This window comes from Rhinopithecus bieti, unplaced genomic scaffold, assembly GCF_001698545.2.
Source record: "Rhinopithecus bieti isolate Rb0 unplaced genomic scaffold, ASM169854v2 scaffold_35538, whole genome shotgun sequence".
In the NCBI taxonomy this organism is placed as follows: Eukaryota; Metazoa; Chordata; class Mammalia; order Primates; family Cercopithecidae; genus Rhinopithecus; species Rhinopithecus bieti.
Genome location: NW_016815913.1, coordinates 461,824 through 484,624, shown reverse-complemented (window position 1 = coordinate 484,624; position 22,801 = coordinate 461,824). Strand labels below are relative to the sequence as shown.

Here is a 22,801-nt window from a genome sequence, read left to right as displayed (position 1 = left end):
AAGTCTTTGTTTTCCCCCTAAAACATTAACCTAAAGTTTATAATGATTTCTACTTCAGTGTTTAAATTTCTACTTCCAGTATTCAGTTTCCTATATTATACAGAAATTGGAGCATATTACAAAGTTAAGATCTATGCAATTTTCAGGCTATGCTGCTTTGAATATAACATGGTTAACGGCCGGGCGCGGTGGCTCAAGCCTGTAATCCCAGCACTTTGGGAGGCCGAGACGGGCGGATCACAAGGTCAGGAGATCGAGACCATCCTGGCTAATATGATGAAACCCCGTCTCTACTAAAGAATACAAAAAACTAGCCGGGCGACGAGGCGGGCACCTGTAGTCCCAGCTACTTGGGAGGCGGAGGCAGGAGAATGGCGTGAACCTGGGAGGCGGAGCTTGCAGTGAGCTGAGATCGGCCACCGCACTCCAGCCTGGGCGACAGAGCCAGACTCCGTTTAAAAAAAAAAAAAAAAAGAATATAACATGGTTAACTTATATTTACCAGACACATTATTGTTTACATATGGCCTTTATTTCTTCAATCTTTTTTGATCCTCCTATTAATTTCCTAACAGCAAGCAAGTAAGGCAAGTTATTATTATCTCTGTGGAAATAAGAACACAGTGGCAGGGCTGGGATAACTGCTTTGCTCTGAGTCCCAGAGTTCAGAATGGCAACTCAGGGCTGGCACCGGGGGCTTCTGGTGCTCTAGACACACAAGGCTGGCAGTCCTTGATACCTATTTCTTCACCTCCACTTACTAGAGTTTTGATCCAGAAAACAATTAAGCTAGTCCCTGGTTTGAGAGTGCAATTCACAGCATCACAACACCTTGCAACATAAGCCTAAGTATTAGTCCCCTGGCACCAGGGTTCCAGGAGGTGAATGATTTACCCCAACTTCCTAATGAATAGCATTGCTGGACAGAAACCTCCCTTGTAAGTCAGCATTAGAACAAGAATGAGAATCCTCTGTAAATCCTCCCTTTGTCCCTTACCCAGTTCTCTTCATTGCACTAAAAGTGGTTCAAAGTGATTTATTAAAGTGTAAAGTTCATTTACACTTTCAAAACTATCAGTTACAGACCAACTAGTGTCAGGCATTTGCTAGGCACTAATGATGCCCCTATTCTCAGGAAGCATAGGGGTCAAGGCCTCACAGATAACATAATTCACATACCTGTTGAATTATGATTAGTCTCCATAACAGAAAAGGCTGAAAGGAGGCAAACAGAGCTAGCAAAGAGAAACCAGAAGCCTTAATAACACATGAAAAGAATAAAGAGCCTCTAGATAAATTGCATGCTGAGACGCTGGAGGATGAATCACTAAGAAATTGGAAAAAGACTTCTAGTTGCTTCTTAAAGAAACAAGAATGTGTAAGGAGTAAAGAGTTTCATATGGGTTGACTCTTCATACGTGTGTATATATTTGGAACACAGATCTAGTAAAATGTATAAGTTAAAAGTAAACTGCTTGATTTTTATTTTTGAGACAGGGTCTCACTCTGTCACCCAGGCTGGAGTGCAGTGGCAAAAGTGAAATTCTTTTAAGCAATTTTTTTTTATCTACATAGGGAAGTTATAACAAAATAACTCTAAAAATAAGAATAAAATATGCATTAATTTGGTTTTAATAAAGACTAATAAAACTTCAGTTGGCTTTATATTGTTCTCTTAATCTTACAAGGAAACTGTGTTTATCTTGAAGTTTCATAGCTGCAGTTCTCCTTAAAACTTACAGATTTCAGAATTTTGATCTTTTCTTGGATTTGGGAAAGCTTTGGGGCCAGGCATGGTGGCTCATACCTTTAATCCCAATACTTTGGGAGGCCTAGGCAGGAGGATTGGTTGAAATCAGGAGTTTGAGACCAATCTAGGCAACATACCGAGACCTGTGTCTACAAGAAATTTAAAAACTAACTGGGTGTGATGGTGCACACCTATGGTCCCAGCTACTTGGGAGGCTGAGGTGGCATGATCTCTTGAGCTTAGGAGTTTGAGGCTGCAGTCAGCCATGGTCACACCACTGCACCCCAGCTTGGATGCCAGAGCAAGACCCCATTCTAAAAAAAAAAAAAAAAAACAGAGAAGAAAATGGGGTTTTTTGTTTGTTTTAGAGTTTTTATTTACATTTAGATAGCCAACTTTTTATCATAGAATGATACCCTGTATTTAGAATCTCTGTCTGTGGAACCCATAGCAGACATAACTGAGGCCCAATGAGTACCTCACACCTTTCGATTCCAATATGAGATAATGTACTTTCTTGCCCTTGAGAAGCTTACAGACTACAGTAGAACCATTCATGGCAACAACCATTCATTCATTCAGTATACATTGAGAATCTACAGTGGATCAGCAATGTTGGGTGCTGGAGATGCAAGGGCAAACATTTGAAAGAAGGTAAAGCCAAATGGCTTAGTTAATGAACATCTACCAAGACAAAGCACCATTCTGAATGCCCAGTCTTAAAACTTCTGTGTGACTCCAGAAATCCTGAAGTCTTTTTATTCATGCTATTTAAATTTTACTTTTTTACAGTTCTATAAAAATATTTTATGCAGCATATGCAGATAAGAATCAAAGCTGGGGAAGTGAAGAGAATTTTAATCAGCTCACTACTAGTCCAGTTTGTCAAATTCTTTTGATTTATATCTAACACCTTCAAAGGTAGATTGCCAGCTATTAATTTTTAGTTCAGTCTTTTCCTTTAGTGTAGAGAATTCAGCCTTATACAATCTATGGAGAATCTTTTTTGCTTTGGAGCTCCAAGGGAATTGTTGAGAACAAAATACATCAAGAAAATCAAGAGGTTGGTGAGTCATCCCTTGTGTCTTTGGAATTTCTGGCTGCACGTAAGGCTCATCCCTCCTTCCATTTCTTCTTTCTCTGCACCCACCAACTCTCCCTGGTGCTCACCCCAGCAGAACCTCCAAAGATACTCTTCAAAGCCTTGAACCATTATCTTGACTTACTGTCTACTTGGGGGCAGCAACGTACATCAACTGCTTGTATAAATTTCTTACTGTTAATGCCCCATGTTAATTAAATATTTCCTGAGTATCTACTGTGTTCCAGACATGCATTAGGTCCCAAGAGTGCAAAGATGATTAAACTACAGTCCTTGCCTTCAAGTTGCTTATATTATAGTTGGGAGAGAAACATATACAGCCACGTGTCCCTTAATGGTGGGGCTGTCTTCCAAGAAATGTGTTATTAGGCAATTTTGCCATTGTGCAAACATCCTAGAGTGTGCATACACAAACCTAGAGATAGTGTAGCCTGCTACACATGGCTATGTGGTATGGCCTGTTGCTCCTGGGCTATAAACCTATACAGTATGTTATCGTGCTGAATATTCTAGCAGTTGTAACCAGTGATAAGCATTTGCACATCTAAACAGGTGTAAACATAGAAAAGGTGCAGTGAAAATACAGTATTATAATCTTATGGAACCACCATCGGATCTATGGTCCATTGTTGACCAAAACATTTTTATGTGGTACTTGACTATATACCATGTAACTGTAATAGTGTAATAAGTGCTGTGATGATCTAGAGGAAACAGGTTAGATCTCATTAATAGGGTCTGAGAGCTCTTCCAAGAGAAAAGGATCTATACATTTGGTTGTAAAAAAGGGCCAGGAGGGCATTCCCTCCCAATGTGAGCTAAGGCACAAAGACATAAAACTATATGGCATAGTTAGGGAATAGTTGCTTGTTCAATAAAAACGCAGGCTATAATTCTAAGAAAGAGTTGGAAAGATGGTGGTAGCCCCATTGGTTGTGGTCCAATTGCACAGGGTCATGGAAGTATATTTGTGCTATAAGTTGTAGGTATTATGAAGTGAAAGGGAATTTTTCACCATGCCATGAAAGACCGCAGTTGAGTTTTGGAAACAGTGGCACGGTGGTAGAAAAAATTGCTACACACGAAAGGCTAAGGGCCAGGAAGGCTCTATGAGGCCATTGTAGTCATCCTGGAATGAAATTGTTGAGACAGAACTGAAAGAGCATTGTTGGGAATGGGGGAGACCTCAAAGGGAAATGAAACCAGAAATTGAACTGGATGTGAGGCTAGAAGAAGAGAGAGGAATCAGAGATAGGAAGCAGATTTGTTGGATGAGGAGAGGTAGGGACTGAGTTTCATTTTAGATATGTGGAGTGTGAGGTGATTTGGAAATGTTTGTAAGCAACTGGAAATAAAAAACTGTTCTAAGTCAGGAGATCTGAGCTAACAATATATATTTGGGAGACCCTGGTACATTGTAGTGATTTGAATAATAGAAACATAAGGCCGGGCGCGGTGGCTCAAGCCTGTAATCCCAGCACTTTGGGAGGCCGAGACGGGCGGATCACGAGGTCAGGGGATCAAGACCATCCTGGCTAACATGGTGAAACCCCGTCTCTACTAAAATACAAAAAACTAGCCGGGCGACCTGGCGGGTGCCTGTAGTCCCAGCTACTCGGGAGGCTGAGGCAGGAGAATGGCGTGAACCCGGGAGGCGGAGCTTGCAGTGAGCTGAGATCCGGCCACTGCACTCCAGCCTGGATCGAGTGAGACTCCGTCTCAAAAAACAAACAAACAAACAAACAAACAAAAGAAACATAAGGTACCTCCCTGCTGCCTCAAGAACAGATTTGTAAAGATGTAAATGGAACCATGGGGTAAGTCTGCATTTCTAAGAGCAATCAGCAGAAGCAGGGAAGAACAGTAAGAGTACAGAGACAGAAGTCAAAGGGGCAGAAAGTTTTGAGATGAAGGAAGGGGCAGAAATGCTTGATGCTGAGATGTCAGGTAGCATGAGAACTGAATGGGGATCATAGGATTCAGCAATGAGGATGCCACTGTGGCTTACAAAGGAATGGGTAATACCAGATGGCAGGGGGACCTGATCTGGGAGTATCATTTTTGGGGGTCACTGTGGGTCCTCTCCCAGGCTGGCTCCAGGCTTTACTCTAGCGGGAGCTGTCCTGCAGCAATTGGTTGGTAGGGATCAACCCCAGGACCGCCATCCACCCTGACCCTTGGTGCTTGTGGTCCCTAGTTCCCCTGTCATAACCATAGCCTGTTCTTGGATCCCAGCTGATAGGGATCAGATCCAAAAATTGCCTAATTTTATATCACAGGACTCTAGTTGGTCTTTTTTCATTGTTTAATTAAAATTTTTTTCTTGTACCCCAAATTGTCACCACCTCTTTTCTCCCCACCCTGTCCACATTCAGTGGGTCACCATTCTCCCTGTGGTGATGCCATCACTAGCTGACATCCTCCCACTTTATCTTACATCTGCCCTGGGCACCAATGTCCAACCTGCTGCCATCACTTGTTGTCTGCCAAATAAAGTCTGGACTCGTTCTCAAGTGGAGGACATCTTCCTTTCCAGTCATGTCTCCCATTTCTTCTCTGGACCCATGCTCCATCCTAGAAACAAATTTAAATTGTCCCCAGCTTGGGCTTTTCCACCTCATCCCTTTATTCCTCTCACTTGGCCTTGCTAGAACGTCTTCCTCTGTTTCTTCAGCTGTCTAAAGCCCACTCACCCAGTTTGGCCCTGCAGACCTCTGCCACTTTCCCGGATCACCTCGCTGTCCAGGGTCTTCGCCAGCCCTGCAGTACTGCGGCAGCTGATTCACCGATGACACGTTGTACCACCTTGCTCAGTTGCAAGGTCTCTGAGAGCAGGGGTTCTTTGTGCATTCTGCAGTGACTATGAGTTCATGGTGACTACTGGGTAAATGTTGACCGCACGAATGAATTGAGAAATGCTAGGAGCTGTTGCCTAAATTTCCTGAGGTTCGGAGCCTTTGTACGTATTTATTTAAAAAATTAATTCACAGAGCCATGTCCCTGTCTCCCTCTCCTCTGTTCCTGGGGTCCCTCCTTCCCTTTATTCTCAGTAGATGGTTTCTTTGAATTGGACCCATTGTCTGAGTTCAAGAGAAAACAGACATGGAGAAAATCAGAGCGCCACCTCACCTATGAGGTGAGCACCCAGGAAGCTAAAGTTAGGGGAAAAGTGCATCTTCTTCCCTCTGTTAGGTAGTTGTCTCTTTTCTCTTGGTCTCAACTGATTCCCAATGTGCCCCAACCCCTGCATTTTTTTTTTTTTCTTCTCAATAGTGTGGCAAGCAAGGAACAAAAGCTGAGAAAGAGATTTTAGGGAATGAACAGCCTACACCATGATTAGGGAGTAAAGGAGAGTCTAAGGCAGGAAGCCAGATCTCCCTGGCAGCATGCCTGAATCGCCACCCCCAAACCCAAGGACACACACATATATGCAAACACATTCTCTCCCCAAATCTTGACAAGTGCAGCACCAGAAATAAATGAGCCGCTTTAAGTGCTAAAAGAAAACAGGGAAACAGTAAGGTGGATTTCATGTCCAAAAAGTTGTACATCTTTTAATTAGATGGTCTCACTTGGAGATTTCTCTGACTTCAGAACCAATTTGAGATGCTTACTAACATTTCAGCTTTCACTTGGTATCTGAGACTTTTAGGAACGCAACTGCAAAAAGAAGGGTTAACCTACATATGCGTGGAAAGTCATTTAAAAGGACAATGAATTTGTAAATTAAGCCAAGTATTTCCAAATTCCAGAATGTTTAAAGTAACTTTGATATTTAATCGTAAGCATCTAGAGGACAGGGAGCAATAAGAATCTAGCATGTATTAAGTGTACACTATGTGTGCTGATACGTTGATATCTAGAGCCCTGGACTCGTGGCTCCAGTTAGTGAACAAGAGTGGGTTCACCTGTCTGAAATGATGAAGGAAAAAGTGGATCTGCATACTTCCTGAGGAGTATTATTCAACAATGCACTGTGACCAGTATATGCTGTTGGATCCCTGGCAGGCTTAGGTGACAGCTGAGTTGAAATAAAGGAGGGTCATGTACCGTCGAGAGAGATAGAAGTCAGCTCTGCAGTGAGATTTCTTCCACAGCTCTTTGGTGACCAGTGATGTTAATTGGTCCTCATGGTATCAGTGAATGATCCATCCTGAAGTCGAGCACTTCTTATTCAAGGGTAACAAGCACAGCAAAGGAAGACATTTCCTGTTTTTTAAAATAAGAAAATGTGCCTATACAGATATAAGCAAAGGAGACCAGAACTGGGTAAAGGCAATGATTCTAATGAATTCTTTACTAATTCAGAGTTTAGTGGATTCAGAGATTGAAATAATTAATTGTTCAGCCCTGCTTGGCTGTTTAACAACAACCATATTAGTTTAATTGTTCCCATTCAAGATAAAGAATTGTTTAATAAGGGCCTCTGAAAAATAATGCCATTTTAAGTTGAATTTTAATAAGTTCTATTAAATAAGTAACAAAGCCTTGTTATTGGCACTTAGAGACTTCTGGCATTACAGAGCAAAAACCAAGTGAACTCAGTACATGTGTCAAACTTATTTATGAAAGAAAATTATTTATCCCAGCAGTGATTCAACAAGAAGGTGTGTAATGCTTTCTGGATGTCAAGAGACATTTTAAGAAGTTGCTGATGCTCTTCTGCATGGCCAAGAGGAAGAGTCTGAACAGAGCTCTGACCCTAAGAATACAGGCTGTTCCCAATGTTCAGACAAGTTGTGTTCCAAAAACATTTGATTGTAAATGACTTGTCTGGCACTTGAGTTTCATTTTTCTAGAGATGGCAATGCAAATAGAAGCACTGAGCCCAGTGGTTTTATTAGGTTGGTGCAAAAGTAATTGCAGTTTTTGCTTTACTTTTAACGGCAAAAACCACTTTTACTATTGCAACAACCTTACCTAAAGGAGGCAGATCCAAGTGTCCCGGCAGTAGAGCGAGAAGCCTAGGTATCCTTAGCCCTACAGACACGAGGAGGGTTCTGGACATGCCTTGAGGTGCCAGGACCAGCCACTCATAGGAAAAGTGCGAAGTTTTTTGAGTAAGATCTAAATGAAATCTAGTTTTAGCTCTACCATCTTCCAGCTCTTTGTCTTTGGACAAGTTACCCCACTAAACCTGTTTCTTCATCTAAAACAGAAAACATCGTACCAACTTACATGGCAGAACTGGTGTCACCTAAGGTGCTTCCGTTCAAAGTGTCCAAACTCTCTGTGTCCTTGCAAACATGCTGCCTTTTGGCCTTAATCTTCTACAGCCAATCAATTACCAAGTTCTATAGTTTTTACCTCTTACCTTTCTCTGGAATGTTTCCATTTACTGCCACCCCATGGCACTACCCTAGATCAGCCACGTCAGCATCTCTACCATAGGACCCTTAAATGTGCCCCACTCTCTCCTAACTTGACATTCTCCTTGCATCCAGTATTGTTTCCCTGTAATCCACTCTTGACAGGGCAAGAGCTCTGGAGAGCATTTTCAAATGCAAGCCTGATCCTGTGACTCCTGCTTAAAATCTTTTTTGTTTTGTTTTATTGTTTTGTTTTATTTTGTTTTGTTTTGCTTCTCATTGCCCTTTGGATAAAAACCAAACTCCTTAACATGAATTTTAAAGCCCTGCTCACTATGCGACCCCTGCCTCCATCTCATTACTGAAACTCCTCCCCCTCCAACCCCACATACTTGCTGTACTAACTTATTTAAATCTCTTCAATGCACCACACTGGCCTCCTTTTTTGCATCCAGCCCTGAAACAGGGGATCCCTGGTCCGAGGACACTTTTCCTTCATTGTGCCCTCCCTGCTTCACCAGGCTAACTCCTGTATCCACTGCCTCTATGAAGGGCATAGGCCAACTCTGACTCTGTTGGTTATTAGGATTCCAATTGCAACACCCAATACTTCTGTTGATGGCTGTTGTGATACCTTGGCTCTTGTCTTCTTAGTTTAAAAGAATTTAAACAAGAGACATACAGCCAAGGAGATGCAGCAGAGAGTCATTCATTGCAAAAGAAAAAGAGTATTTTGAAAGTTAGATGCAGAATAAACAGTATACCCTGAGAGAGAGAGAGAGTTCAGGGTGAGCTGCTTGTAAGGGTGAGGCAGTGTTGATTATTGCTGGAGAAACCCCCTTTATGAGAGTCTTACATGATAATTCATAAGGAGATGGGAAGAGGTGTTACTAGTAAGCATGTTCTGGGTGGTCCTCTGGGTGCACATGCACTGTAGCTGTATGTGCATGTTCATATATCACATGTCTCATTAGCATCTTAAATCTCCACCCAGGGGTGTGTTTTTTACTATAAATGAGCAAAGGGTCAGTTTGATGACAATTAAAATCAAAATGCACATGCTCTAGAGAAGGGACAGTCCCTCCTGAAGATAGCTTTGCTTACATGAGCTCAGTTACAATGTGAATGCCAAGGCTTATTGTATTGGCTGTGAGGTCACCACCATTGCTGCATCCCAAGAACATGGTCACTTCCTTGACTATCCTGCCTCACTTCCCCTCTCAAAATACTTTATTGTAATTACTAGCTTAGTTCTCTGGTTTACCTGTAGGCTAAAGGGCTGACACAGTAAGGCAAGGTAGTAGTAAGAGTGCAGGTTTTAAACTGCCTAGGTTAGATTTTGCTCCATATTTGTTTGTCAAATGACCCATCATCTGTAAGCCTCAATTTCCTCACCTGTAGAATGGGTGGAAATGATACTGACAATCTTATAGAGTTATTGTGTGAGTTAAATGGTGTAATATACATACATGCTGATGCATATAGATGCATATATGTGCATATATAAAAGGTTTAAGTACATTGACTGGTGCATAAAAATGCCTTCAATAAACTGAGATACACATGTAATGGGTACTTACTAAATATGTACAGACTTTTATTGTTTTGTTTTGCTTTTTAAAGCAAAGTATTCCTGAGACTGTTTTCTTGTGAATCCTTTGTCTCTCTTTCTTAATTTTCCATTAGCTGGGTAAGATCAGAGTCTCAAAGTAAAAAGTGTTAACACTGTGTTTGCTTCCCTATTTGCTGATTTTTTCTCCAATCTATGTAGCCTTTAGGTATGACATAAAGATGTGCAGTAGAATGCAGGTGGGCAAAGAAAATATATTCACAAAATGTGTTCTCCAGCCAACCAGTAAGGCATCCCTTCCTTATTGGTTGTAGGCTCTGCTTCTGCCCTTGTCTTTAATCCTTGCCTATTTCTGAGCCCCTTCCTTAGAGGCTACTGGCTGAGGAAGTCTAATGTGATGAGGTCTGAGCATGAAGTTCACTCAGCAAAGACAGGAGAGTGGCATGCAAGCAAATTAAAGCATTCTTAGCTTTCCAGTTCACTCTCTCTGCGAGAAAAAAAAAAAAAAAAAAACATACATAGCTTTTAGGCTTCTATTTTAGGACTTGCCAAATACATTTCAAAAGCAAAACTACAAATTAATGCAGCATGGGGTACGTGACATTTTTTAAGGTCTTTGGAGGAGATGACAAAACAAGGAGCTTCCCACTTCCCAGGGTTGTAAGTTTTGGGAAAACATCAAATACGAAAATCAATAAACATCCTACCTTGCCACTGAATTGTGTGAGGGTTTCCAGATTACCTGGTAGTCACCAGGCTTTAGAAGAGTTATTGTCATTTCGATTTTCAAATGAGTCACTGGATCTCTTGCCCCCAGGGCCACTTCATTATGATTCAGTGCAAAGTACTGACAGCACCGGGGCTTCCGGGAGGGAGTGGTGTCGGGGTGGGGGTTGCTGTTGGCAAGAGGCTTAATTGACACCTTTGATGTAGCCTAAGACAGAACCTGCACCTCCCACTGCTGCTTGGGAGACGTCAGCTTTACGCAGAAAAGGCATCTGCTGATGAATCCTGCATCTCATTCAGCCTGCTCTGAGAGCAGCCTTAGCCATCCTTAAACTCATCCAACCAATTCCCGTTTCCGCGGGTGCTTGGCTTAGTGCTGAGACGGGATTCTGCCCTTGGTATTCAGGTCCAACACTAAGACTGTGTCCATGTTAGAACTCATAGAAGGTAAGTGAAATGCATTGCTGCTCTCCCATGTGGAAAGCGTTTATTTTGCACCCTCAAGAATCTATGTGTCTCCTGGTTAATTCTACTTCACTGACTGTGGGGCTGTAATGTTGTCATTTTTACAGGTAAAATAGAGGCGACCTGATACATCTTTATAAAACCATGTCTTTAAGTGTTTCATTCTGTTGTTAGAGATGATGTTACTTAGAGAAAAGAATTGCTTACTTGAGTTCTGTGGCTTTAGTTCAGTTTAGTGAAAATGTGCATAAAACTCTTGAGTATTGGGTAGAATTCCAGTGATTTGAACTGGTTAGCAGTTTTTCTTTTCAAAGGCAGCAAAGAGAAACTGTGAGGAGTTTCTCAGCATCTGTGGCCAGTGACTGTCCAGTTCAAGGCAGGTCCATCACAATCAGGCTCGGCGGATGGACAAGACACAGGTGGATGCAGGACATTTTTCTAGAAGTGGGTTATTAATTATACAAATACAGTGATCTATTTATCAGGTCATTGGAATGTCACTGGTGATCTGTGCTTATATTTATTCCTGCTGGGGAGTACTAGGTAGCTAAACTGAAGAGTTAAGAATGAACCTCATTGAAAATGCCTCAGGACCATACATTCCTAAAGTCCCTGCTGGCACAGTTAAAGGCATCATTAATACATTCATCAGGAAAGTTGTGAAAGGTACATCTTAAAAAATAATTCTGTAACCTACTGCTCTGTGAAACACAGGATTTGCAAAACTGTGACTCTCTGAAGGCTACTTCCCAAAGCTCTTTCTCAATGTACACATGGAAGGGTGTCTAGAGTTCTAATAGACAGCTCTCTATATAATTGTTTATTTCTTGGAGATGATTTGTCATGAAAATTATTTAACATGCCATTTTTCTCTGTGTGTGATTCTTTGTATTTCTAGTTAATGGAACCCCTGGTAGTCAGCTCTCTACTCCGCGCTCAGGCAAGTCGCCAAGCCCATCACCCACCAGCCCAGGAAGCCTGCGAAAGCAGAGGGTAAGGAAATAAGCAAGCTGCTTGTTTCAGACTTGTCTCAGCCTCGGTGCAGAGTGCCAGCAAATCGTGCTGCTCGTCTCTAGGTGATATCTAAGCTAGAACAGGAGGTGACCAATGGGGAGTTGCTTATTGCTGTGGTTTAGCTAGAACTCAGGGCTTTTAGCTTCTCTGTAACCTTGTCCAAATCTTAACTCAGAAGAATGCACCTTTGCTACCTCACTTTTACGTACTCCTCTTTTTGTTCTGACTGTACAGGCTTTATTAGCACTAGTTTATAAGCCTTCTTAGTTGTGATGAGTTTGATTAGATGTCACCATTAAGGGAAAGAAGAAGTGCTGTGAATGGAGGGGAGGGCCCTGGTGGAAAATTGCTTATGGTACAGATGGGACCCCGGAGCAGCAGAGGGTCCATGAGGTAGGGGATGGGAACCTATGACACGTGCTTTTGTGGATGAAACCCACATTGAGCACCTTTTCATCACTACTTACATTTATGGAGAATTTGGCTGAGCTTGGAGACCACAGTGAAAAAGTTACTGGAAACTGTTAGCTTCTCCATACTAAGGAAGAAGGTGAGAGCACTTCTCTCAGGATGGAGAGACTACTGTTCTTATCCTGTCACAACCTGTACTGTTTGTCTTTTCCAGTAATACCAAGTCAAAAATAAAAGTAGTGGGAAGGAGGCAAAAGGGGAGGTACAATGCCAAAAATGGAAGGCCCTTTATGGTCCTGATTTCAGACGCGAGGTCGGGGGAATGTACGCTCCTAGGAGGTTTCATGATGGTGTTCGCCGAACACTTTAATACGCGAGGACTCCTTGCAGTCTACTGCACTCAAATGCTACATTCTTGAGTTTGGTTTCTTTTAATATGTGTTTTAAAATAAAACTTCTGAGTTCTATAAAATTAGGTGTCATCCAGGATGGAAGGCCCTCTCTTCAAGATTTCTGCACAGGTTGTGTCTTTAGGCTGCCAGACGTCTAAGAGTGTGGGGCAGGGAGATTCATTTGGTCCCTAGCTCCTTTGGAGCCTATTGCACCAAATATCAAGTTTGGTTATCTTTCTCCGCTGATTCACCTGGCATCAGGTGGAGCTTGTTTTGAGTGTTTGATGAAGCCTGGGATCTGACGCCAGCTTGTCCACTAAAATGGCCATGGTATCTTAGATAAGCCTATTCTCTTTTCTGGGTCTCCGTTGGAAACACAAAACAAAACGAGGAGGCTCTTTCCAGATACAAAGTCCAATACTTCTGTTCTACTTCCATTTGAGTGTTTTCACTATGGTTTTTTTCTTGGCCACAGTCTAATTTGGAATTTTAAGGTGTTGGAATCATTCGCGAACAACTCAAAGAATTGACCAAATTTATTTACTCTCCTAAAGGCCTGTCCTTGAGTGGAGGAAGAGCTGGTCAGTCATTCTTTTCTTGTAAACATCACCCAGTGAGGCATCAATCTATGGGGACCACCATTAGATACAGAGCAGGAAGGGCCCTCTTTCTGAGAACATTCTGTGTCTTAGAGTGTATGCTTTCTAGAGTACACCTAGCATAGAAATCCCTCTTTATACTTTGAGCTAATTGAACTCAGATTACGGATTTATTGGTGTCGTTTATGCTTAGTTGTTGAGATTAAGAGTGATTGGGAATTCCCACTGCTAATGAGAGCTTCTCTCCCTGCTCGTTTACTGAGGAGACCTCCATCGTAGGGATGTAAAGCTATGCTCCGATATCCCTTTCTTGGCAGAATGGGGCTAGAATTCGCTTCTTCTGCTTTCTGTATTTCCACTTTAGTATGATTTTGTCCAATTGAGGCAGAAAATTTCCATTCAGCTCTGTGGCTATTGGCTTATATAATTAACATTTCCTGTACTTGGGGAATGATTATAAGATATGGCTGTCTTATAGATTCTTCACGTTACCATTTAAATGATCAGTGCAAACACCATACTTGAGAGAAAAAAAAAAATCCCATTTGTTTTAGGAGGACAAAGGGTTTATACCATCTGAAAACACTTATTGAGCACATGTTGTGAGGCAGGGCACTGGATATATTCTAAGATGGTTCCACATCCAAGCTGTTGAATTTGGGCCATAAATGAACGTCCCCATCCATGTGCTGTGTCAGTGTATGAAGGTATTCCCAGCTGCTTTAGCCAGAGGAGCTTTCATCTTGGCATGTAGGCAACTGCATCAAATAATCCCTCCCATTTAAAATGGGCCTAGAAGATCCCTAAAAATTGATCCTGTTTCAAATTTGGTTAATGGTCTTCTCAAATGGTTGGCTATACTCCTATGCAGGAAATACTGACATAAGTGAAAGATGGCATGTGCTAAAAGAAGACACTTCAAAGAATAAATTAACTCTTTTTACTGCAGATTGGAAAACAGTAGCTACTTCTATTTTTTCCTTCTGTGTTGCCTAGCAACATGGCCAAGAAAATGAGTTGACTACCCCCACCCCAACACACACACACACACACACACACACACACATGCACGTGCACACACCTTACCCCCATTTTAAAAATACAGGAACATAAGGTGTTTTTTCAGAAGGAAGGTTGATACATTTGACTGGTTTCTTTACAAATAAGAAAATCTAGTTTTTACTTATATTAGTTATAAAATTTAATTCGCTTTTTTTCTTCTGTTAAAATCACATTTTTATGTTACCTCTCTTGACATTTTGGAATAGTCTTATACAATGAAAAACCTGCATGCCAGACATTTCTCTTCATAAGCATATTTGTGGCAATGTACCAAGTAACCTATTTTTCCAAAGCAGAGTTATTTAAGTTGCTGTCTACAGGCATTTGACTGGTCACAGAAGCAGAGCCTGGAGACTCTTTTCCCACTCATGAACTTTTTTTGGTCCCATTTCTTAATCCATCAGGAAGAAATGTGTTGTGTTATGTAGGCTGAATGAAGCTCCCCATTATACTCCCACATCACTGACTTTTGTAGATTATCTGATCAGTCAGATGATGTGAGGAGTGGGTGGTACAAAACAGGAGAAAAGCCAACTCTAGATGCTCTCTGCAGATCTGAGCTGGTTGCCTGGCTACCAACCGAGATCTAGTAGCAGGAAGGGGAGGGGGGGAAAGAGAGAGGAGGTGATGAGTGAGTGGTCTGTTGGAGAACAGGGAAAGAACATTGGGAAGGGATTTGGGGTGAGGTGGGTTAATTTTGCACTCTTTCTGTTGTCCAAACATAGTATTTTGAGAAGGCAATGCTTTCTTGGGTTTTATGCTACATGCAACTACAACATTTGAGTTGCTGCTCTGGAACCAGAATTTGCTGAATGCCATCTGAGCCTCCTTTTAAATTATTTTATCTTGAGGTAAGCATGTTCCTTTTCTACCAAGAATGGGAAGGAAATGGTCAAGAAAGAATTGCCTAGTCACACAGTAGTGGAGGTGACCTTTACAGACCTCAGGGGCTATGCAACTCAACGGGCATCAAGGAAGGTGAAAGATTAGGGGTCGACCAAGAGGCATTTTCTTGCCAATAAGGTGAAACCAGCACCATTTTGTTTATTTAGATGGTTTCTCTATTATTATCTTTCCTCCTACTCCAAGTTGGTGACTTGAAAAAGTCAATAATATTAGAAACCGGGGATGCCCATTCAGTGTTGCTCCCACGAGAGCCACAGGGCACCCAAGAAAGTTGAGTAAACGAATCTATACCGCCCTTCATCTTGCAGGACCTGTACCGCCCCCTCTCTTCGGATGACTTGGATTCAGTAGGAGACTCAGTGTAAAAGAAACAATGGAGCAATGTATATGGTTTGTGATTGGGTGAAGGTTTCACATTTCCTAAGCAAAAGTCTAACAGCAAAATACACAAAAGAGTTTTGCATACCTTGAAATGATAAAAGACCAAATCATACGAAAGTAAGTATGTAGGCATTTTGTATTCATAATGTTCAACCTTGAAATTGAGAGACTTTTAAAAATATCTCCCATATTGATTTGATTGGGGAGAGTCTGAACACAAAATGCTGAGATTTTTGTGCAGCGCCTGGCTCTAGATGAATTTCATTTATGGACCCAATATTGAGTACAAGAACACACTAATTGTGTGGCAATATAGAGCCAGAATTTCTGTAGATGGAGTTTTCTTCTTAATTATAAGTAGGCATAGAGATATAATTTTTCTGTACTTTCTGTAAAGCATATTAAAATGGCACTAGCACTCATATTTTTTCTTAAGTTTATGTTGTTTTTTAAAATTTGAATTGCTGGTTTTAGAGGTATTTTATTGCAAAATAATAAAATGCTTGGGTAGATTTTTTCTCCCTAGACAGTAGAAAAGCTACTTATTGTTTTGTGGGTTAGTATATCTGAGAGAAAAGAAAATTATGACAAGGACACATCTCATAAAGACTCTAAAATTAGGCGTTAGGAACTTTCCTTGTTTTTGTTGTCAAGTACATTTTATTTTTTAAAGTTATTTTAGTAGAAACAGTATAAATTTAGCTTAAGCTATATGCCAACATGAAGAACTTGGCCAATGGCATTGCTATAGATTGTATATTTTTTTCTTACAATCATATACATAATTTTTTAAATGTGTAAAAACTAAAGCTGGGAATTTTTTTTTTCATACAGACCTAAAAAAAATGGTATCTGGGCTTTTTCCAGGAAATCCATTTGAAAAGCAAGATTCACTTAAATTGTGCTGTATAAATCAGGCCTAGAGTATCCAAATCTCCACTCTGAAAATTCTCAATCTTGCTGGTGTTTTGGAAATTTTCATATGCAAAACTCCTTTTGTGTTAAGCCAATTAAGTCTATGATTATAACCCATTGTTAAACATTAACCTACTAATTCTGCTCTTCTAGTCCTCTATTTTAAAATTATAGTCAGCTTTGCTTAAACATAAAATAATTATTTTAAGTCTGAATGTTAAAAATTAATTTAATATGTATAGTCTATTGTATTTAAGCCATATCCTAGTGGTCATTTACTTTTACTAGTTCAAACACTAACAATTTAAGACTTGTGAAGCATGGTTTTGATATTCTCCAGGCTTGACATATCTCAGTAGGTGACAAATTAAAAATGTTTGATGCCATTTCGAGGCTTTTACATGATTTTTTTCAAATTTTACTTGAAAACAATTTTCAAATGTTTGATTCAAGATGGAGAGAAATTCAGTTGTCACACGCTGTTTTAAATGTTATTGATTTATCTCCCTGATAAATTGTTCTACTAGCAAATTTTACCATCTGGTTTATAGTTACATATGTTATCATCTCACTTTACAAGTGAATAAAATATTCCAACCAAAAGAAGAAGAAGAAGAAAAAACATCCAGGCAATCTAACAGCATTTGAAAACTTAGCCCTATAATAATTAGTGCCTCATTATGCTGTCTGTTGGAGAGAAAGACATTTCTCTGGCAGGTTATTCAAGAGCTGCAAACTGAACCATTCCATCTTGAAAGAACAGTTCATAATAATACCTGTTCCAGGCTTCAGGTTTTAAAACTGTTTCCAATAGAAATGACCAGAGACTCCTGCTGAGATCAAAAGGCTGCTTTGTTTTAGCTGAAACAGTAAACATCTGTGAGGTTGCCTATGCTGGTGTCTGTTTTAGTTATGTCTTTGTAAAATGCATTGCTTAATACAGTTGAGTCCATAAAAGATTAGTATGTATTTGACTAAATTGCCAAAAATGCAAAGAAAGCAATGGAACAGTTACTTTAAATCTGGTGGGGTCAGATGGTTGAGAACAAAAATAAATTCTAATAATTTTAACTTCCCTGCACTGTCAATCTTATGGACAACTACTGCTAGAAAGGTCCGATAAATGCTATTTGTTCTAAGTGGTAGATATTGCCAATTGATATAGAACCCATGGCTTTGTTTAGACAGGGCAAAAAGAAACTGAACTTGTACTAATTGCCGATAGATATCATGGCCAACTTTCCATTCAAGCAGTTCCAAGGGAAGTGCTTTCCACAGCATTCAATCTCTTGAACATATGACTTCTATTAAAGGACTGTTCAGGGGCTATATATATCATTTACTTTTTGAAAGTAAAGTCCCTCAGAGATTGAAACAGCACACCATTTATAGTCTTTGAGATCTCTTTTTATGCAAAACATAATTCTATTAAACTAAAGCAGAAATAAAAAATTCTTAGCAACAAACCAGAAGTTTTCAGTTCATTGGTGGAAAAGAATTGGTGATTTATAGGCACTTATGATTGACTTACTTATAGAATTCTTCATAAAAAAATTCGGCAATGAATTTTTAAATTGTTCTACTGAGCAGGGAGCACTTCAGCAATAGCCATGCAGTTTTGTCCTAATGATAATCCTAAATGTGCTCTGAAGACATCGTGCTGTAGTTCAAAGTTCGATACTTTCTCACTTGCTCTCACTTCTTTCTTAGACGTAGACATTGTAGAAAAAGATATTAGGAATATTTCCCTACTTTCAGCATTTTAGAAGTGCAAAACTTAAAAATATATAAAATGTGAAGTTCAGTGTGAACTCAAAAGACTATAGTTCTGAAAGCCACATGGTGTGTTTTTGTCTTGTTTAATCATCTAGGCAGGGGGGAAAATCTACACGGTTTCCGTACTGCCATAGAATTTTAAGAAGTGTCAGGTTCTCTCATCTGTATACATCCCTGTGTACATATATTGACTCATCTAAATATTAAGAACCCAAAAAACATTTTCTGAAAACATTTGAACCAGCACTAACGTACTATATGTGTACCCTACATAACCAGCTGTGGAATTTCCAACACATGCCCTGAAGATCTGTACATGATTGGACTCTTTTTTCTTTTCTTTTCTTTCTTTCTTTCTTTCTTTCTTTCTTTCTTTCTTTCTTTCTTTCTTTCTTTCTTTCTTTCTTTCTTTCTTTCTTTCTTTCTTTTTTTACTTAAAAACAATGAAGTGTGCAAGTCAGATTTCTTAATGGAAGTAAATGAAGATATAGAATAATATTCCTGAAAATTCCACATATTTTAATTCTTGGACTGCTAAATTTTTCATATGTGGCCATATATCTATACAGGTGTTTGGGTGTTTATGTAAATTTGCCACGCTTGGTGTGTATGTGGGTATGCTTCTGTAAGTATCTGTGTATGTGTATAAACCATCAATAGTAAAGTATAGTATTTGTGATACAGCCTTATAAGTGACTGGCTCTTGTGGAATTATACATAAAATCTTCATGTCATAAAGTGTTACTCTGTGACATATTAGTTGGGGCATGTTTAAGTTAAAAAGCAATTTGCTCAACTAGTATGGCAAATGGTTCCAAATATTCAGATATACTGATTTATCAAAAAAATTGAAATTCAGCCAAATCCAACATTGTGTTAACTATTAAATATAAGTAACATTAATGTTTATATTGATTTATCTTTGTGTTCAATTATTAACAAGATTGAATACTATGACTGACTTTTTTCTATTGTGTGTTTATGGATGACTTGTAGTGGTTGTCAATCACTATACACTAAAAAAGTGAAACACTGATACAGTTGCAGATTGTCAAGTATAATGTGGGAACATAAATAGAAGAGAATCCAGAGTATATTTGATATGAAGTAAGTTTAATAGCAAAGCCAGATAACCTGTAAGGCGATCCTGTATGTTCTTTCAAAACTCTAACCTGTTGACAAATTTTGAATATACATGCTGTATGTGTGTATATATCTACATAAATATATACACACTTGAAAATGTTAATTGGATGAATTTACTATATATGCATACATTTGCTCATTTATGCATATTTGCATTAGCCTTGCTAGCATCTCTATTTGTGCATGTTAGTGACAACTGTCTTTGATTGAAATATCCCACAGAGGCATAGTGTGAAAATTAGAGATACATTGAATTCAGTATACCAATTGCCTGATATAGTGTGTTGTACTGTCAGTTGAAAAATATTTGTAATTTTGTGCCTGTTACGCATGTGGAAAAAAGAGGAAATCAGAGGCCCTCACTATAATTTTTAAGGGTGCATGACATATGATGTCTTTAAAATATGGTTCATTTTAGTAAACATGATGGATAAATTCCAAGATAGTATAAATGATGCATGTAATACATGAATGTTTGTATTATATATGGCCACAAAATGTTTTTGAAGCCAGGGTAGTAGATATCTAATGTTATAGGCAAAGAAGTATGAAAGTTAACTTTCTTGTGATGTGTTTTTGAGGAGTTGATACTCATCAGTAAGCAAGGAATTGAGTTTATTTTTTCTAAGAACTCTTTACTTTGAAATATATTATGAATGTTGTAAATTTGGATAACATTTTTATAAAGAAGTTACATACTTTCTGCTCACAATCTCAGTTGACTGGATGTGTATTCTCTTAAAAAAAGCATTTGGTGTTAAAACGTTTGACACAGCAATATATTTTTTAAATCCATCAACTGAGGCCATCAGCAGAGCTTTGTAGAGCGAAGCGTTGACAAAATGTTTCATTGAACTACCCAATTTTGAAAGTTCAGTTACTTTGTGCTGTGGTTTCATTGTAAAATGTTGTACCTTGTGTTTCACACTGGACCATGTTATTCCTCTTGAAGTTAACTTTGTGACACTTACCACCTTAGAATAACTATATAATAAACAGGAAAAACTGCCTATGTTGTTCAGTGAGTTTCTTTCAGAAAACTTGATAAGTAGACACTGAAATTGAAATGACCATGTGTGGGATAAGGGTGACCTTCACAATCACGTGTATGGCATTCTTCTGTTGTAATTAGCATCAACAAGTGATATTTGAGAGACTACAGAATGGTACCACATAGCATCTGAAGTATAAAATACTGACAAAATAAGATTATCATATATAATACCAAAATAAGATTATCTGATGAAGAATTCTGTTTCAGGTAGTTGCATTAAAATCAGGACTCTACCTTCCTTTCAGGGTTGGCTTAAAGGATGAATTTGTCAGACATATTGATAACTCATTGAAAAGAAGAAATTAACATGCATTTTTAAAACCACCAGTGGTCTCCTAGGCTTGAAGGCATTTTTCCCAAGGTGATCTAATTTGCAGGGAAAAAATGTGCATGTGTATGTGAGCATGTCTGTGTGTGTATTTTTACAAGCTATTTCTTTTAAAATCACTGGATAAATATATAGTTTTCGAAATAAAGTTAATTAAAATAATGATAATAAAATACTTGACTCTCTAATTCAGAACAAAAATCATAATATATTTCATTTATAAAAGGAGGATAGAAAAGGATGTTAAAGAGGATAGGAAATTCTGCTGACTGAGCTAGAAAAAAAATATATATATTTTTGAGACAGAGTCTTGCTCTGTCGCTGAGGCTGGAGTGCAGTGGTGTGATCTTGGCTCACTGCAACCTCCGCCTTCTGGGTTCAAGTGGTTCTTGTGCCTCAGAATCCTGAGTAGCTAGAATTACAGGTGTGTACCACCACGCGGAACTAATTTTTGCATTTTTAGTAGAAACAGGGTTTCGCCATGTTGGCCAGGCTGCTCTTGAACTCCTGACCTCAAGTGATCCTCCAACCTTAGCTTCCCAAAGTGCTGGGATTACAGGTGTGAGCCACTGCGCCCAGAGGAAAAAAATATTTAGTATTACAATTATAATATAAGTTCCAAATTCTGGTTTTAAATCTAACATTTTCACTAGTTTTACTTTAGTCATCAAATTACATTTGCTTTAATTGGTTCTCTGTATTATTTCCTTGATGAATGTCCACAGCAATGATCACAGCAAAATGTAATCAGTGTCTGTAGCAATAATCATTGGAAGGAATGTTTCCAAATTTATAAATATTTCAAATTGTAGTTACAGTTTCTTAATATAACCAGAGTTTAGCATAAAATGTAGCAGGTGCCTAGAAGAGTAGTGAGCTCCCTTCATTACAGGTTGGGAATCCCATTTGAGGAGTAAATCATGGAGGGAATTATTCTATCCAGAGGAAATACAGTAGATGACTTCCTGGGCTGCTTCCAAACTACAATTTCATGAAGGGTGTAACTCATGAGAGGAGGCATGTGGCCACCAAGTGGCACAGTCTCCTTGGGACAAATGGTTCAGATTATCAATTTATAGATCTTGGCTTATATGAGTATAGTGATTGGACAATTGAGGCCAGAAAAACTACCCAATACAACAAACGGTATAGATCTAGTTGTAACTAAATGCATTTGTCTTTGAAATCTTGGCTCTCGTGGTTTCACTAACATAGACATAACACCATTGTTTCCATTTGCATTTTCGCCTCCTTTCAGTAAACCAGCTTCGTGAGTAACAGTTCTCTAGTCTTTTGAAAAATTTATCCAAATCTTTATGATAAAGTTTTACATTTTTCAGTATTCATTCTTACTTATGCTCATGCTTATCTGTGCCATCAACTTTATTTAGGCTGAACGTACTACTATGAAGAGTGCAGGCAAAGGAATTTGGAAAAAGCAGTTCCTTTGTGCCTTGTTTCAAATAGTGGAGCCTTATTAGTAATTGCAGAGTGATGCCTTCAACTTATTGTTCTATACCCACTTGGGAAACAAATAAATGGATGGCTTTTCTATATCATATAGAATCCTGTGAGTTTCAAGCTCTCTTCACCAAGATTATTATTTAATTTTGTTAGAGGTCATCTTTAGAGCTTCTGTGGATCTCAAGTCAAGATCACCAAGACAACTGTTTGAGTTTGTTAAAAATGTATTGCTTGTGTTTCCTTTATAAGATTGATTCAGAGGCCGGGCGCGGTGGCTCAAGCCTGTAATTCCAGCACTTTGGGAGGCCGAGACGGGCAGATCACGAGGTCAGGAGATCGAGCCCATCCTGGCTAACACGGTGAAACCCCGTCTCTACTAAAAATACAAAAAACTAGCCGGGCGAGGTGGCGGGCGCCTGTAGTCCCAGCTA

At 39.3% G+C, this 22,801-nt stretch overlaps 1 protein-coding gene across 5 annotated transcripts in view; it reads left to right on the top strand.

The window, feature by feature from the left end:
* The window catches only part of DCLK1 (doublecortin like kinase 1), a 366,905-nt gene that overhangs the window by 267,422 nt on the left and 76,682 nt on the right, over positions 1-22,801 (top strand). For 2 of the 5 annotated variants that reach the window (XM_017854151.1, XM_017854152.1), the window contains exons 1-2: positions 10,553-10,904; positions 11,821-11,915. In XM_017854151.1, coding sequence (XP_017709640.1) covers positions 10,886-10,904; positions 11,821-11,915 — 114 coding nt within the window. In that variant the 5' untranslated portion in view covers positions 10,553-10,885. Of the gene's footprint in view, positions 1-10,552; positions 10,905-11,820; positions 11,916-15,614; positions 20,535-22,801 lie in introns of those variants that run through there. The other 3 variants (XM_017854149.1, XM_017854150.1, XM_017854153.1) reach the window with 2 other exon arrangements.